The 15,958-nt window shown below is 37.5% G+C and overlaps 2 protein-coding genes across 5 annotated transcripts in view; one reads left to right on the top strand and one right to left on the bottom strand.

Annotated features, from left to right (window-relative positions):
- Nucleotides 1-6,178, top strand: part of LOC147320925 (glucocorticoid receptor-like) — a 66,638-nt gene extending 60,460 nt beyond the window's left edge. For both annotated transcript variants that reach the window (XM_086309181.1, XM_086309182.1), the window contains 2 exons: nucleotides 1,651-1,808; nucleotides 2,153-6,178. In XM_086309181.1, coding sequence (XP_086165307.1) covers nucleotides 1,651-1,808; nucleotides 2,153-2,305 — 311 coding nt within the window. In that variant the 3' untranslated portion in view covers nucleotides 2,306-6,178. The remainder of the gene's footprint in view (nucleotides 1-1,650; nucleotides 1,809-2,152) is intronic.
- Nucleotides 6,179-8,916: 2,738 nt separating this feature from the next.
- LOC147320926 (rho GTPase-activating protein 26-like) overlaps nucleotides 8,917-15,958 on the bottom strand; it is an 88,898-nt gene continuing 81,856 nt past the window's right edge. The window contains exons 24-25 of one of the 3 annotated variants that reach the window (XM_086309183.1): nucleotides 15,126-15,217; nucleotides 8,917-11,012 (exon numbers count right to left, since the gene is read on the bottom strand). In XM_086309183.1, coding sequence (XP_086165309.1) covers nucleotides 10,924-11,012; nucleotides 15,126-15,217 — 181 coding nt within the window. In that variant the 3' untranslated portion in view covers nucleotides 8,917-10,923. The remainder of the gene's footprint in view (nucleotides 11,013-15,125; nucleotides 15,218-15,958) is intronic. The other 2 variants (XM_086309185.1, XM_086309184.1) reach the window with 2 other exon arrangements.

Genomic DNA, 15,958 nt, shown 5'->3' on the forward strand with positions numbered 1-15,958 from the left:
AGCGTGAAAGCACCACAAAACATAAATAACTCAATAAAGAATTTATAGGTCATAGAATAAGAAAACACAAGTTGTTTAATGAGTTTGCAGTGCCATTGTTGCCTAGCACAATCACTGCAAGTCACTGCTAAACTGTGCGGCTCACTGCCTGACACCAGACTGACAAGAGTCCACAATGTGCTGATACAACTGTATTGCTTTTCAAGTTTGAAGTTTTTGCTTTTCAGCAGTGACCGGCACAGCGAAAGTCCTCAGTGTGTCCTCTTTAATATATCATTTGAACGCAGAGAATCATTTTGAAGGGTATTCAAATGTCCTGATTTAAAAAGCAAAAGTGACACCTTGCACTGCAGCTGGTACTACTTTTAACCCAAATTCCAAAACTTTGGAACATTTTAAGCAAACTGCAATTATTTTCAAATCTCATAAATCTATATTTCATTCATAACAGTACACAGAAAACATACATTTCTTTACCAAAAAATAAAATAAGGTCATTTTGAATTTGTTGGCAGCAACAGCTACAACAGCTTAGTACCATGACTGGGAATAAAAAGAGCATGTTAGAGAGGCAGAGTTTCTCAGAAGTAAAGAAAAGTAGATGTTCACCAGTCTGCTAAAAACTTTGTCTACAAATTGTGGAATAATTTTAGGAAAAAGTTCCGCAATGTAAAATTGCGAAGACTGTAGGATATCTCAAAGAATCTCATCATCTACAGTACATGTGCAAGGGACAAGGCCAAAAATCAATATTGAATGCCTCTGATCTTTGGCCCCTCAGGCAGCACTGCATTAAAAAGCAGCTAAATTATGTCATGGAAATCACCGCATGGGCACAGGAACACTTCCAGAAATCACTGTCTGTCAATACAGCCATCCGCAAATGCAGGTTAACGCTCCATCATGCAAAGAGGAAGCGATGTGTGTGATCATGATCCAGAAACGCTGTCATCTTCTCTGGACTAAAGTTTATTTAAACTGGACTGAGGAAAAGTGGAAACTGTTCTGTGGTTTGAAGTTCTTTTTGGAAAATTGGAGACCATCCTGTTTGTCATCAGAACTCAGTTCCCAACCTGCATCTCTGGTATGGGGGGGGGGGGTGCATTAGACCCTCAGGCACTATCAATACTGAGAGGTGTATACAGGCTTCAGGGTATCCAGATAACCTCTTTTACAGGCAAGGCTGGCATATTTGAGCAAGACAATCCTAAACATCAGCTGTTAAAAAGCATGGCTTCATAGTAGCAAAGCCTGCCTGTAGTTCAGCCCTTTAAGCAACTGAAAACATTTGGCACCTGATGAAATGAGAAATATACTCTGTCAGTCTTCTCTGATCCAGAAGAGTGTTGATCATTTGTGTCTGAATGCAAACTTCTCACCTAACTCTTTTTGCCACACGAACAGCAGACACAGACCTGATAAGGACAAATTCTTTGATAAAAGCTTTGTCTTACTTTTATGTGTGTGGTTTTTTTTAAATTTATACCTTCAGAACCCCTTCCTATGTTAACCACTAGCCTAACAGAGCAACAGTGTCCTTGAAGCTTACCAGCTCCAAGTGAACATGGGAAAAAATCGTATTTTTAATTTTTTTTTTAAAATGATACTGATATATCGCTCTGTGTTGTCTCTGTCTCTGTGTGTGTGCAGTACCAAAAGATGGCCTGAAGAGTCAAGCAGTTTTTGATGAGATCAGGATGACCTATATCAAGGAGCTGGGAAAAGCCATCGTCAAGAGGGAGGAGAACCCTAGTCAGAACTGGCAACGCTTCTACCAGTTAACTAAGCTACTTGACTCCATGCAGGAGGCAAGTGAAACACACACACACACACACACACACACACACGTTTAAGTGTTTTTAGGCTACTTTGTTTCATATAGCATTTTCTTGATATTTATCCCATAGATTGGCTTTCTTTGTTTTTTTTTTAATACCAGCCAGGTCTTTTCCACCTAAAGAATACACTCATATTCTGTGTAGTGCATTAAGTTTCAATCAAGTTAGTTTTTAGCACTCTCCCCTTCTGCCTCTCTGTAAAAACTTGTTGCAGACGTAAAGATCTTGCATTTAGAACCTACTCCACTTTAAGGGAAATCCTTTTAAGTAAAGTGAGTAAACAACTCTTACTAACCTCTTTGTGTCTTAACCAGATGGTCGAGGGTCTTCTCCAGATCTGTTTCTACACCTTTGTGAATAAAACCCTCAGTGTGGAATTTCCGGAGATGCTGGCAGAGATCATTTCCAACCAGATACCAAAATTCAAAGATGGAAACGTCAAAGCTCTGCTGTTTCATCAGAAATGACTGCCTTAAATTGTGAATCAATGCCTTAAATCCTGCCCTGCACATATACCTCTCCAGGGGCCCCTAGCTTACATATCCTGCCTCCCTCATCGCTCTGATTCAGTTTCTCAGTTTTTCCTGGGCCTCCTCTAGAAATTCTGCCACGCCCCTTCGGGGCTCAGCCATTCAGCCTAATCTTGGAGCACAATACCTGTGGCCTCAAGCCCCCATCCCAGTCCTAGTCCTGCCATAGTATCCTATAACCGACCTATAGCCCTTCCTCTTAGTTGGACTATGAATGTCTCTTGGGGTGGATGCATTTTGGGCAATTTTTTTTTTCAGTCCTCCCTCACCTACTCTACACCCATAGCCCTGTGCTTGTATTTTTAATGCTTTCTTACAATGGCTATGTGCCTCATATTAATTCAAGCCTCTAGTATTTTACTGCAGTTTTCACAGAGAAGCTAACATATAGAGTACAAACACCTTTTCCTCCAAGAACATTACACCTTGTATACTTTGCAACTTGAAAGGATTAGCAGTTCAAGCCTAGTGTCCCTCCTGCTGTGAATTACTTATCACTTCAGAAATTATTCAAATCACAATTCTACACAAGACCACTGAGAAAAGAAATCAGCTAGAGACATATTCTCTATTTATTTTATGCAGGCACACAATTCAAGTCACATACAGAAGCAAGAGACACGCACGCACACACTCACTCAGCCAAATGTTTACACAGGATGTACCTGAGGGAAAACCAGTGCCTTTTAGTTTTTACGCTCTTCATAGCCATCCACTGTAAGCTGTAGGTTTTTTTGCATTAGAAGTTGATGTCGACATCTTTCCACATGATTTGTCTGTTTCTCTATTTCCGCGTTGTAATTTCTGTTTTCTATTTCCAAGCTGCCGTTTCAGTGTTCTTAATGTGGAAAACTCTCCCTTTTGTTCTTATCTCCTGTTCTGCATGTAGGAACACAGCCTATGGTACAGATAAGTAATGTTAAATGTTTAGTTTTATCACTTTGCAAAAAAAAAAAAAAAAGTCCCAAAACAAATTTTTTTGATATTTTATTATCCATGTGAAGTATATTAGATAAATTTGCTGCCTCTCCCAGTCAGTATTAAATTCTGTTAAAAGTTTACCCAGCGTATACAATGAATGCACCTACAAATAGCTTTTTTTTTCTTGCTTAAGCTTCAGCCAGCTTTGATCTAAATGGGTACTGCTAAAATTAAAATTAAAGACACATTTAATGTTTTGTACTACTTGGGAGCAGACTGACTTAAATTTTAGGATTTCTATCTTTAAAAAGTTTTTTATGCTTTAATTGCATTTGGGGAAGAAAGTGTTTTATAACGAAAATGCATTTGAAAAAGCCATCCGAAGTATCAAAGGGCCTGCTTCAATATGTCAGACCCCAAAAGGTACTACCATTAGGATTGTTGTCATTTTTTCATTTTTCAAAGTAAAAGGTTTAACTGGCTCAAAAATGGTAGCAACATAGCACTCATGATAGGAAATGAAGGCATAACATTGATGGTTTCCCTCAAGATACCATTTTGATTTAATATTTCCCTTTAATTACCATTAGCTGAATGTACTTGCAAAATCAGGACTTATTATATGGAGCTGCTGTGCCAACATTGTGAAAATACAAAAATATATTTGTTTAAAATAAAATATTTATTTTGTATACTGGACGTGAAATGGATACCCATAATTGATGAAACCTATGTTTTAAAAATATTTCCCCTCTAAAGCTCAAAACGTTGGTCTATTGATTTGTGAATCCAACCTCAGGAAGTGAGTGATTACTTCACATGGATGCGCTCTACTTGTTCCTAATGTAATGGAAAAACCCATTTTGTTTTGGGTTTTTTCTTTTCTGGAGATGTGACAGAGTACTTCTGATCTGACATTAAGTGGTTGTTGTAACTTTGCTTCAGGGTGCTCATTTATTTACAAAAATAATTACAAAAAAAAAGGATTGTTCAGTGTCACACCTACACCAGCTTAAAGTACTGATTGTTATCATTTAGCCAATTGTACGATAAACCTTTTTGTGATCAACAAAAAAATTGTATTTTTGAATTTTCAAAATACATTTGTAATGTGAAAATCCATACCAGCTTGTGTGATGGCCAAAGCAAAATGCAGTGCAGTTGTATGCTGGCTTCTGCCGGAAGTGTTAAAACAAAATGCCCTTCACCACCTCCTGTAGAGTACAGTTACTTTCCTCCGTATGTGTCTTATGACTGTCAGGCCTCTCTGCCTAAATTTCAACTGTACAGGTTTTCAGCTGTTTACTCTGAACAGTACTCACCCCTCTGCTGCACATAACTCTGAATGCCAATTAGCAGAGACCAGGTAAGCAGGTTGCCATAGAGACTGGTCATTTGTATGTTAGTTACGGCTAACAGCACAGTGGGCACTGGAAGCATACAAGCCACTGCTGAATAAGAGCCATCTTTTCTTCTTCTTTTTTTTCTTTTAGGGGTGGTCACTCGCTTCAGGGTTGTTTCATTGACAGTGCAGGCTTTCAGCTCCACCTTCTAACTGTGCTGCGTGTCCTTGTGCTGTAAAAAAACACGGGCTTGTTGCTGCTCGCATCACTGTGTGTTGATTATTCTAGAGAAAATTTGACTAAACTATTTGGTTGGATAACTTGGAGATGGTATTACAGTTGTTCCAAGGTGGTGGTGCTTCAGAAAACCAGCTTTAACATGTAGATGTAACCATATTGATGCTTATTTCTGAATGGCTATAGGCGCATATAGCAATGCTAGCATATCTAGTGCAATGTAAACATCATCTAAGACTACAGAACATTTTTGCATTTCACCTTCATGCTCGATTAAAGGCCTTGCGAAAGGGAGCCAGAGAGCCATAGAAATAAGATTTCACATCAGGAAATAGATAAACCCTTAACATATATCGATGCTTTTAGAGATTGATCTATTGTAAAAATGATATTTTCTGTGATTTTGATTACATCGGCTTGATCCTCTTTGATATGACTAATTTTGCTCAGTCATTTTTGTACATTGAATGAGTCAAGAAAGTAAATATTTTTCTGTTTGTTGGTTTGTGTTTGATAAAGGTAGATGTGTTAAATCCATAAGGAAGTGTTGAACATGTTTGTCTTGTGAAGTAAATGTAAATTCTACGAGTCCATGAAAAAGTCTACATGAAAGCTCACTGTGTTTTTGAAGATAAGGAAATGAGGGAGTGGGACAGAGAAAGACTGGTGGAGATTTATATAAGAGTGACCAAAGCAGAGGAGAAAACAAAAATTAACAAAAGAAGTATTCAAGTTACATTTTGAGTAGCACTTACTATCCAACTTCTAGTACTTCTTGTTTTATTTTAAAGATGTCTTTTGTAAAGGTCGTGGCTTTGGACCCCATGTATTGTTCTGTGAGGATTTACTGGTCACTTTAAAAAGAAAATTTAAAATGTTGACTCTCCATATGAAAGTAAAATTTACCAGAGCCTGACAGAATTGCACTACCCTGATATTGTTTGATATAATCTATTTTGTATAAAATACATGCAAATGTTATCTTTAAAGATTAAGGGCAGATCATGTTTCACTGGTATATATGGCTATAGCTTTCACTAAAGTCTGTTTTCTTCGTATTTCAGTTATGTAAATGTAATCCAATGTTTAAAAAAAAAATACAAACCATTAAAAAAACAGTAGTTTGTATTACTTCTGTATTACACCCTTCCTGTAGTCGGTGTCAATAGTTTCACCTATTTGATTAAATGTTGAATTAAGTTACGTGTCGTTCTCTGACATTGGGTTTGACATCGAGAGTGGAAATTTGGAAGAACTGATTGCTCTTTAGTTAAAAGCATCTTACACAATAAAGTCTCCTGTTTTTCAACACTCAGCTACATGGATTTCATTTTTTTGACTTGGAACAGAGTTAAGGAAAATAAGCTTCATTTTGATATATCAAAACAGGTCTCACTGCCCAATCTGGAATCATGTACTGGAAACATGATTTGATAAACATACACGTGAAAACATGCATACGTCCTTTCACTGCCACGGATTCCTTTTATGTGTTAGATTAAATTTATTGAACCATTATTATCTGACATTTTTACGTTACCAGTACATGCCCATGATTTTGTTAAGTCTGAGATTTTAGTCTGTTAAGTGGTTGCTAGCCAAGCCGATGGCATAGTAATATATCACGCATAATGAAAGTTTGAGGTTATGAGTTAGATATTTCTGCCATGAAAATAAAATTATACAATGCTTTTATAAGCTGTTCCAGGTGCATAAACATTGCAAAGGGTTTATTTTAGTCAATTGGATGGTGGTTGCTTGGCAACATGACTAGCCTTAAAATGTGATAGATGGATAAGACCCTTCAGGGGGACGATGTGCCAATTATGGTTGCTCAATTCCTGATCATGTAAGACACAAACATGGAAACAGACTTTGTGTTGAGGCCACACTTTATCTTGCTAATTTGTATACCAGTATATTATCAGACCTACATAATGTTAAAAATGTTTAGCCTGACTTTTACAGAACTACTAAAAATAATATTTTAGCTATTAGTTCATTTTTATGAGTTTTCTTTTTCAAAATTAAAGAAACAGTTATATTTTATTTTTATTTTGCTCATTTCACATTTTTCCTTTTTAAAGTTATGTAACTAATTAAATTAAACGCACACACACATTTATGTGTAGTGTATTGTGTTCTATGAATGTGCAGAATGAAGTCGTCCCATTCCTTCCTTTCACAATAAAATTCCCTGAATATGAAGTGTGGCTTCTGTGCCTAATATTAGTGGAGAGGTTTAAACTTGCATAGTTGTATAAAGTAACTGTAGAAATTAATATAAACTTGCACTACTATTCTTTAAATTGTGAAATAGTTATTTACTATTGTTATTTTAACTATTATTGTTATTATTATTACATGTTTTTAATATATGGCATGTCCAAAAGCACAAACACTGGTAATTTCATTAGACACACCTTGCTAGTTCCAGGCTGGATCCCCTTTTGTCTTCTAAATTTACCTTAATTCTTCATGGCGTAGCTCTAACAAGGTGCACAGACCTCTTTGTAGAAAAAAAAGAAACAAGCCCAAACACACAAGTAAACTATATTCCCAAAAGTTTTTGCTCATCTGCTTTCACACAACTCTGACCTAGAGTGACTTTTTTAATCCTCACAGTTTAATATGATGTTGGCTCAAGCTTTGCAGCAATAACATCTTCAAGTCCCGAGAAGTCCTGACTCACAGTCTCTGCACTAATTCATCCCCAAGGTGTTCTGTCAGGTTGAGGTCAGGACTCTGTGCAGGCCAGTCAGGTTCTTCCACACCAAATTTGCTCATCCACGTCTTTATGGACTTTGCTTGTGTGCAGCTGTGTTGGAACAGGAAGGGGTGACCCTAATCCCCAAACTGTTCCCACAAAGTGGAGAACATGAAGTTGTTCAAAATGTCTTGGTTCCTGAAGCGTTAAGAGTCCCTTTCACTGGAACTAAGGGGCCAATCCTGACAAATGCCCTCACACCATAATCCACAGGTGGCATCCCTTCACAGTACCACGCTGGAATTCACTGAGCTCCTCGGAGCGACCCATTTTTTTCAGAAATGTTTCCAGATCAGTCTGCATACCGGCTGGATTTTGTACACCTGTGGCCATGGAAGATATTGGAACACCTGAGTTCAATAATTTTGATGGGTGAGTGAGTACTTTTGGCAATATAGTGAACATTTAGAGCATGTGTGCAAGAAATCTGATTTTTATGTATGGACTGGGTTGTATTATGTTCTTAAATATGAAAAGAGGCCAGCTGTATCCTTCCTGTGTCATATAGCTGTTATGCTAAGCTAAACTATATGTAAGCTATTTGCCTCCTGATGCTAGCCCCACACATAATGTACTGGTATCAGTCTCTTTGTCTTTTATGAGAAAGAAAGCATGTAAATGCATTTATAAATTAACTAATAAGTGCTAATGAATTAGCCTGCAGTCACGAGTGCTTGAAACTTAAAGCTTACATTTTCATGTCATCTTAGCTGCAAGTTATGACTCACCACAAGTAGATTCTAAATTTAAATAAACATCAGTAAACGTTTACTTAAAAGGAATCCAAACTGTAAAAACATGACTTAATATGAAGTCCAGTGCAGCTGACTGATGGCCTAACCTTGTGTCAAAGTGCTGTTTAGCAAGAGAGAATAGTTCTGCTTACCTATGAGCCAATCCACTCAAATTCTAGTGTAGCGCATCAAAGTTGTTCTAGTCAACTAAAACAAATCTATTCTGTTAATTTTAAAAACCTAAAATAAAAATATTGCAGAAATATCTTTAGTTTTTATACTTTTTTAGCGCTTTTATTGCTATACCTATGCTGATTTTCTCAATTCTTGCCTCTGTATGCTCTCTATACAGTAATAAGTTAAAAGCCTAAATCTAACATTTAAACTTTTTCTTTCTTTTTTTTAAAACTCAACTTAAACGTACGACTCCACTCTGGAAACTAACTGAAAATAAACCGTATTAAAACAAAAATAAATTAAAAATAAAAACGAATAAAAAGGATAAAACAATAATAGCTGTTTTTATGCACAATTTTTTTAAAATATAAAGTAGGGATTACAGGATGAATAATTACACATTATTAATAATAAACCAGAAGACAAAAATCGGAATCAGGATTGGAAACTAGAAAGAAAACTTCAAGCTACAGCTGTTCAAGATTTGTCTTTAATTCTGCACATTTTTCACAAAAACATTCAAAAGAATATTTAAGGCTGCAGGATTTAAATGATACAAAAAATCAGGGCAACAAAGATGGAATTAAGGAATTAAATTAGTATGCTAAAAATACAAAATATAAAATTTCATAATGAAAAAAGTATACCTTATCAAATACTGTGTATTTATTTACAAAGTCAAGAAAACACCCCAAAAAGAATGCCGTGCAGGATTTAGCCTTTAAGTAATCTCATAAATAAAAAATTTAGATTTGAATAAAGTAGTCTTATTTCACATTTAAGCTTTTTTTACTCTCCCATTTGATTTTTCTGTTGAATTTATAAACTGGATACAGGATAAAATGGGGAAAAATAATTTTCTTAACAAGTGGTTCAAGGAATGAGCAAGCCACAAAGCTGACCAGCTTTTATACACAAGTAAAAACAATTCTGAAAAATCTATCACCTTTTCCCCCTTCAAGTATCTGAACTGAATGTATTTACAAATTACAGGCTGGGCAGTAAATTTTTGATCAAAGAATAACTCAACTAGGTCAGCCATGGTTAAATTAGATAATCATGTAATCTTGTTTCCTACACAGGAAAAATTAGGCGTAAAGAAGAAACTATGAATGTTCAACTCTTGAGGGATGCTTAACTTTACATTTTTTTGAAATATTAAGTAAAGTGATGAGGTATAAAGGGCATGGAACAATAAAGACTGTGTGATACCTTGACTTTCAAAATTATTTAAATTTTTCAGTCGCACCGTGCTGTCAAGATTTAAGCATCCAAGATAACCAAGTAACTAAATCTGCATAATGGCTAAAACTAAAAGAAAATATTATAAATAAACATGTTTTTCCCAAGTTCATTCAATCTTCCTGAATGGACTGAAATGGTGATGCCTCACAGCTGGGCTTGTTTTAACTGACAGGAATCAGCTGTTCTGCCTTTGTTGCATTTTAAATTGCTGATGGGCTTGTGGGGATTATTTGAAATTTTTCGCATTTTATGCGAGGGCTCTGCAGGGGAAAAATTATAAATAAAGAGAAACCCATAGCTGACCTTTGAGTGAACTAGTTCCAAAGAAAACTCATCCTGTGCCGACCTGCCCGGGGGCTCCTGATGCTTAACTGGAGCTCTGAAACATTAGCCAGGTTGAGTCTTGTCCCAGGCAATAACTGCACTTCTGCAGTGCTCACACATTTACAGCCATAAAGCCAAACCCAATCATTTAAGTCAACTTTTAAAGCTTAACTGTCCCATTTGGCATTACTAATCAATTCTACAATAGGTGAAGTCCAAAGTTAATACGTCCTGTCAACATCTCTGCAGAAACAGTTGCCTATTTATACCTAACCAAAAAAAAGGAGTGTGTGGAAAAGGTGGTTGGAGTGAGGGACAGTGCAGTTCAAAATATAAAAGCAAAGAACTCACACACATTGCAGCTGAAAAATATCAAATCATTTATACAAGTTTGTCTAACTTCCTCCCACTGTTCTCTCTCTCTTTCGCTCACACACACACAAATTTGGGTTTGTTCCCATATAGTCTTCACCAAGACTAAAAGCCACGCACGCTAATCAAATAAAAGCAGTCTCGTCTTTTTATATATGTTTTCATTCCCCAGTGCAATTCAGGGTTCTCTCCCCACTTCGGTATGCTTTGTTTTTGTGTCATATCTATTGGATATGGTTCTGCTTGGTCCAGTTTCAGTTTCCAGTCTGATCAAAACAAAAAGTCACCTTATCTGCATTGGTCCCGTCCAGTACAATAGAAGTGATTGAGCCTGTATCCTCAATCTGTTTAGTTTTCTGAAGTTAAATATAGTTCATTAAAATCCAGTTTGGTCTACTCCCATCCACAATCTTCCAGTTCATGTATGCCGTTAAATTATACAAACTCAACATAGTTCTCTGGTATCAGTCCTGTTCGCCCATCAAGAGTCCCTTCCAACCAGCCAGGCTCCCTGGAAGTATGAACTAGACAGAAGGGGGAAAACATGGATATTGTTGAAATGCATTGACATAGAACTGAAATGTTCATAAAAATGTGAAGACACTATGCATACTGAGGGTGAGAGGGTGGAGAAGCAGGCTTAAGATGATGGTTAACACTTCCACATGTTCCCCATCGAGTGTTTAATGTCTAAATACTTTGGAGAGGATATCTCTGGCATCACAGATTGGCTGTTGTTTACTTGTGAGCATGAAACACAGTATGAGCCCGAAACGTCAGGCACGCATCCTGCAACAGGAAAGTCTTTTCTGTACATGAACATGTAAGTTCATTCTTGTGAAATCATTCATGCAGGAATGAAATTGTTAACTCAAACATACCACTTTTGATGGTTTGTTCCAACAGCTTGGTAAAAGTGCAGTAAAGTTTTAAATTGGAAACATGATTAGATTAGTTTGGGGTGCTGTGGTGGTTAAACATCCTATAAATACGAAAGTGCAACATTGCTACAGGGTTAGATTGTGTGTTCACCAGATTTGTCCACACCAGGAATCTAATTTGCACCAAGCTGCGCACCACATTTACATCAAAGACAGAAAAATAAAACCATGTAAGCCTTTGCACGTATTTGATTCTTACTATTTATGTAGGGGGGAAATGTTAAATTCAGCAAACCTGTAGTATGAATATTATACCGTTGCTTTATTCTTGTAAATGTCAACAAAGCACTATGAGGTTGTATTATGAGCTCCGTGTGGACAGCTGGGATGCTTCATCCTTCGCCAGCCGTGAGCAGACTGCATTGCTGAGATACCACATTAAGGATTGGATGTCCCCAAGGACACATTATGACCAAAAGGCCTCGGATAACATGAGTCTGCATTACATAAGCCTAAATAGTCTTTATGCAGTTAATTCTATTTTGGTTTGGGTTTGAAACTACATCCCACCAACATGGAGTATATGTCTACAAGGAAACTTTACTCAGGCCAACTATAATTATAATAGCCAGCAAAGCAGAAGACCCAGTATAGTTATTGTTCTTAAATTTGGCTGATCTCGGGTAATGAAGCCCAGATCTGCACAAAGAAACTGAGATTATATAATCAGAGTCCTAATGGCTCATTCACAGTAGAATAAAAAATGGATTGCAGTCTTCATTCCAGTTGGGAAAAATCAGTAGTTACCCAGTGATTGCATTGAATTTTTTTATATTCGGCGACTGTTTACAAGTAGCTGCATCAACTATTTTGATTGCAAGAATATTCATGCTCAAAATTCCAACTTTAACTCATTTAATTACTTCTAAATTTTCCACGTAATTTTATTACATACATACAAATGTAAAATGTTAAATTTATCAGTGTCTAGTTAAATGAAAATTACTCCAGTGGTATACAGTGGGGCAAAAAAGTATTTAGTCAGCCACCGATTGTGCAAGTTCCCCCACCTAAAATGATGACAGCGGTCAGTAATTTGCACCAGAGGTACACTTCAACTGTGAGAGACAGAATGTGAAAAAAAAATCCATGAATCCACATGGTAGGATTTGTAAAGAATTTATTCGTAAATTAGGGTGGAAAATAAGTATTTGGTCAATAACAAAAATACAACTCAATACTTTGTAACATAACCTTTGTTGGCAATAACAGAGGTCAAACGTTTACTATAGGTCTTTACCAGGTTTGCACACACAGTAGCTGGTAATTTGGCCCATTCCTCCATGCAGATCTTCTCGAGAGCAGTGGATGTTTTGGGGCTGTCGCCGAGCAACACGGACTTTCAACTCCCGCCACAGATTTTCTATGGGGTTGAGGTCTGGAGACTGGCTAGGCCACTCCAGGACTTTCAAATGCTTCTTACGGAGCCACTCCTTTGTTGCCCGGGCGGTGTGTTTTGGATCATTGTCATGTTGGAAGACCCAGCCTCGTTTCATCTTCAAAGTTCTCACTGATGGAAGGAGGTTTTGGCTCAAAATCTCACGATACATGGCCCCATTCATTCTGTCCTTAACACGGATCAGTCGTCCTGTCCCCTTGGCAGAAAAACAGCCCCATAGCATGATGTTTCCACCCCCATGCTTCACAGTAGGTATGGTGTTCTTGGGATGCAACTCAGTATTCTTCTTCCTCCAAACACGACGAGTTGAGTTTATACCAAAAAGTTCTACTTTGGTTTCATCTGACCACATGACATTCTCCCAATCCTCTGCTGTATCATCCATGTGCTCTCTGGCAAACTTCAGACGGGCCTGGACATGCACTGGCTTCAGCAGCGGAACACGTCTGGCACTGCGGGATTTGATTCCCTGCCGTTGTAGTGTGTTACTGATGGTGACCTTTGTTACTTTGGTCCCAGCTCTCTGCAGGTCATTCACCAGGTCCCCCCGTGTGGTTCTGGGATCTTTGCTCACCGTTCTCATGATCATTTTGACCCCACGGGATGAGATCTTGCGTGGAGCCCCAGATCGAGGGAGATTATCAGTGGTCTTGTATGTCTTCCATTTTCTGATGATTGCTCCCACAGTTGATTTTTTCACACCAAGCTGCTTGCCTATTGTAGATTCACTCTTCCCAGTCTGGTGCAGGTCTACAATACTTTTCCTGGTGTCCTTCGAAAGCTCTTTGGTCTTGGCCATGGCAGAGTTTGGAGTCTGACTGTTTGAGGCTGTGGACAGGTGTCTTTTATACAGATGATGAGTTCAAACAGGTGCCATTCATACAGGTAACGAGTGGGGGACAGAAAAGCTTCTTACAGAAGACGTTACAGGTCTGTGAGAGCCAGAGATTTTCCATGTTTGAGGTGACCAAATACTTATTTCCCACCCTAATTTACGAATAAATTCTTTACAAATCCTACCATGTGGATTCATGGATTTTTTTTTCACATTCTGTCTCTCACAGTTGAAGTGTACCTCTGGTGCAAATTACTGACCTCTGTCATCATTTTAAGTGGGGGAACTTGCACAATCGGTGGCTGACTAAATACTTTTTTGCCCCACTGTATATTAAGTTTATACTGAGCACTTTTGCCTTAATAATGAATTATTTGAATGAATAAACCTTTTTTATATACTTCTGTTGGATTTTACGTAAAATTATTGCTTCATGGTTACTGAGGGTGAAGAATCTTTTTTTTTTTTTAAGTGAAGGTAATAATTTATCTACACTGTGTCTCTTTGAAATGGGGGACTAGACTAGTTTTATTCTGCCTATATTTTCTTATAAAAGCAACGTTTTCTACATCATTTGGCTGTAAGTTGCCATTTCTACAGAAACTATATCATCGTTTCTGAGGAAAATTTCAGAATTTCCTTTCAAATTAATGAAGTTCTTGCTAAACTATAAATGTAAGCAGTTCAAGTTCATTGTTTTATCAGTAAACTGACGACTGCATTCAATCAAAAACTGACAGCAAACCAACTCTAGCTTACTGCCCACTTGACACACAAAGTGCTTTGAAGACAGAAATTGACATTGAGTGCTCACAGACCTGGTGTCCATCTTCAAAGGACCCATTTCAAAGGAAACGAGAACACTAGATCATTGCACACAGTGACAATAATTTTAGTTACGCAGCAGTGTCCAACCATTATTTTCCTTTGGTAAGGTGGGTAAATAGGAAAGTAAAGAAAGGGGAAAATGTTTAGCATTTCCCTTTATCATGGTTTGTATGTCTCTGGGTAACTTTCATATATATAGTATGCATGTCTTTGCTGTTTGTTACATATTCAGTCCAGTGTATTGCTTTAGCAGCTTGTCTGTTTGCCAGATTCTAAAGTCTCAGCACATTTTATTGCCAGGTGCCAGATAAAATATGTTAAACAAATGTTCTGTGGATCCAGTCTCTGGAATTAGCAGTGTACATTCCTCTATGCTCCTTCATATTCACTTCATATCATAAAGAAGAAGTTCCAGAAGTTCTAGTCAAGGGAAAGTGGTGCTATAAGCCTATCATATATAATTTTTGGACGGCTGACTATTTGGATAAACGTCGAGGATTTTTTGAAAGCCTCAGCACCAAGGCCAAGCAAATTCCCAAGTCTGGATTTTTGTTTTGACAACAAATAGTTTCTATACGCCAACCCACATTCTTTCCTTTTTCCTTTCTGCTGGCAAGTCCAGATTGTGACTCACCATTCTCAAAGATGGTCCCAGCGATGAAGGACAGCTCAGAGTCGTGCTCTGCCTTGCAGGCGTATAGAGCTCGAGCTTTTCTGCCCGTGAAACTGGAAATAAGAAGAGAGTTACACTGAGCCAGTAATCAGACACCAAAGTAGTACCTCAATTTAACACAAATGGCAGGTTGGTCACTTTATATGCTCTGTTTATTAAGTATCAGATGGTTAAATTCACACATGGACTTTTTCCTTTTCCTGATTTTAGAGTAGGTATAAAATATTAGTGCATGACTGTACATCATGCAAAGCTACACTTAGCAGAGGATTAACAGCCCTACAGTTGATCCTCTGTGGAAACAGGCCTATGTCCAGAAATCTGCTGAGGGGGAGCACCCAGTGCTTGTGAGAACAACCCTATCCTTTTGCTTGTGTGGAGGATCTGAAGATAAAGATAATGAAGCTTTTTGTTCTATATCAGGAATGACAAAAAAAATTATCTGTACATGTTCAAACCTGAACCAGGTCTTTGATATGGAACTGGACAGGAATGAACCCACCACAGCGTTTCTGTTTGGTAAATAATACACTCATTACCTGCTTATTGTGTGACATGACTCTGAATTAGTCTTTAAAAATAAGCTGTACGTCAGTGTTAACTGCACATGAGGATGTGTTTGCATATGTTTACTTAATTATTTGACACTCTGGACATGGTTTTATGTCGACACTGTAATATTCCGTGGTGTTGTATGTCTTTAAAGTTCTAGCTTGTCATTTCTTTCTGCCTTGTAAACTTTACCTTTTCATTCAGATATAATTTACTGTTATATCTGTCTACCGTCTCCTACT

The sequence above is a fragment of the Aulonocara sp. 'chitande type north' Nkhata Bay genome, linkage group LG10 (genome assembly GCF_057382095.1).
Source record: "Aulonocara sp. 'chitande type north' Nkhata Bay isolate Kocher_YH1m ecotype deep benthic linkage group LG10, A_spYH_male_GT1.1, whole genome shotgun sequence".
Lineage (NCBI taxonomy): Eukaryota > Metazoa > Chordata > Actinopteri > Cichliformes > Cichlidae > Aulonocara > Aulonocara sp. 'chitande type north' Nkhata Bay.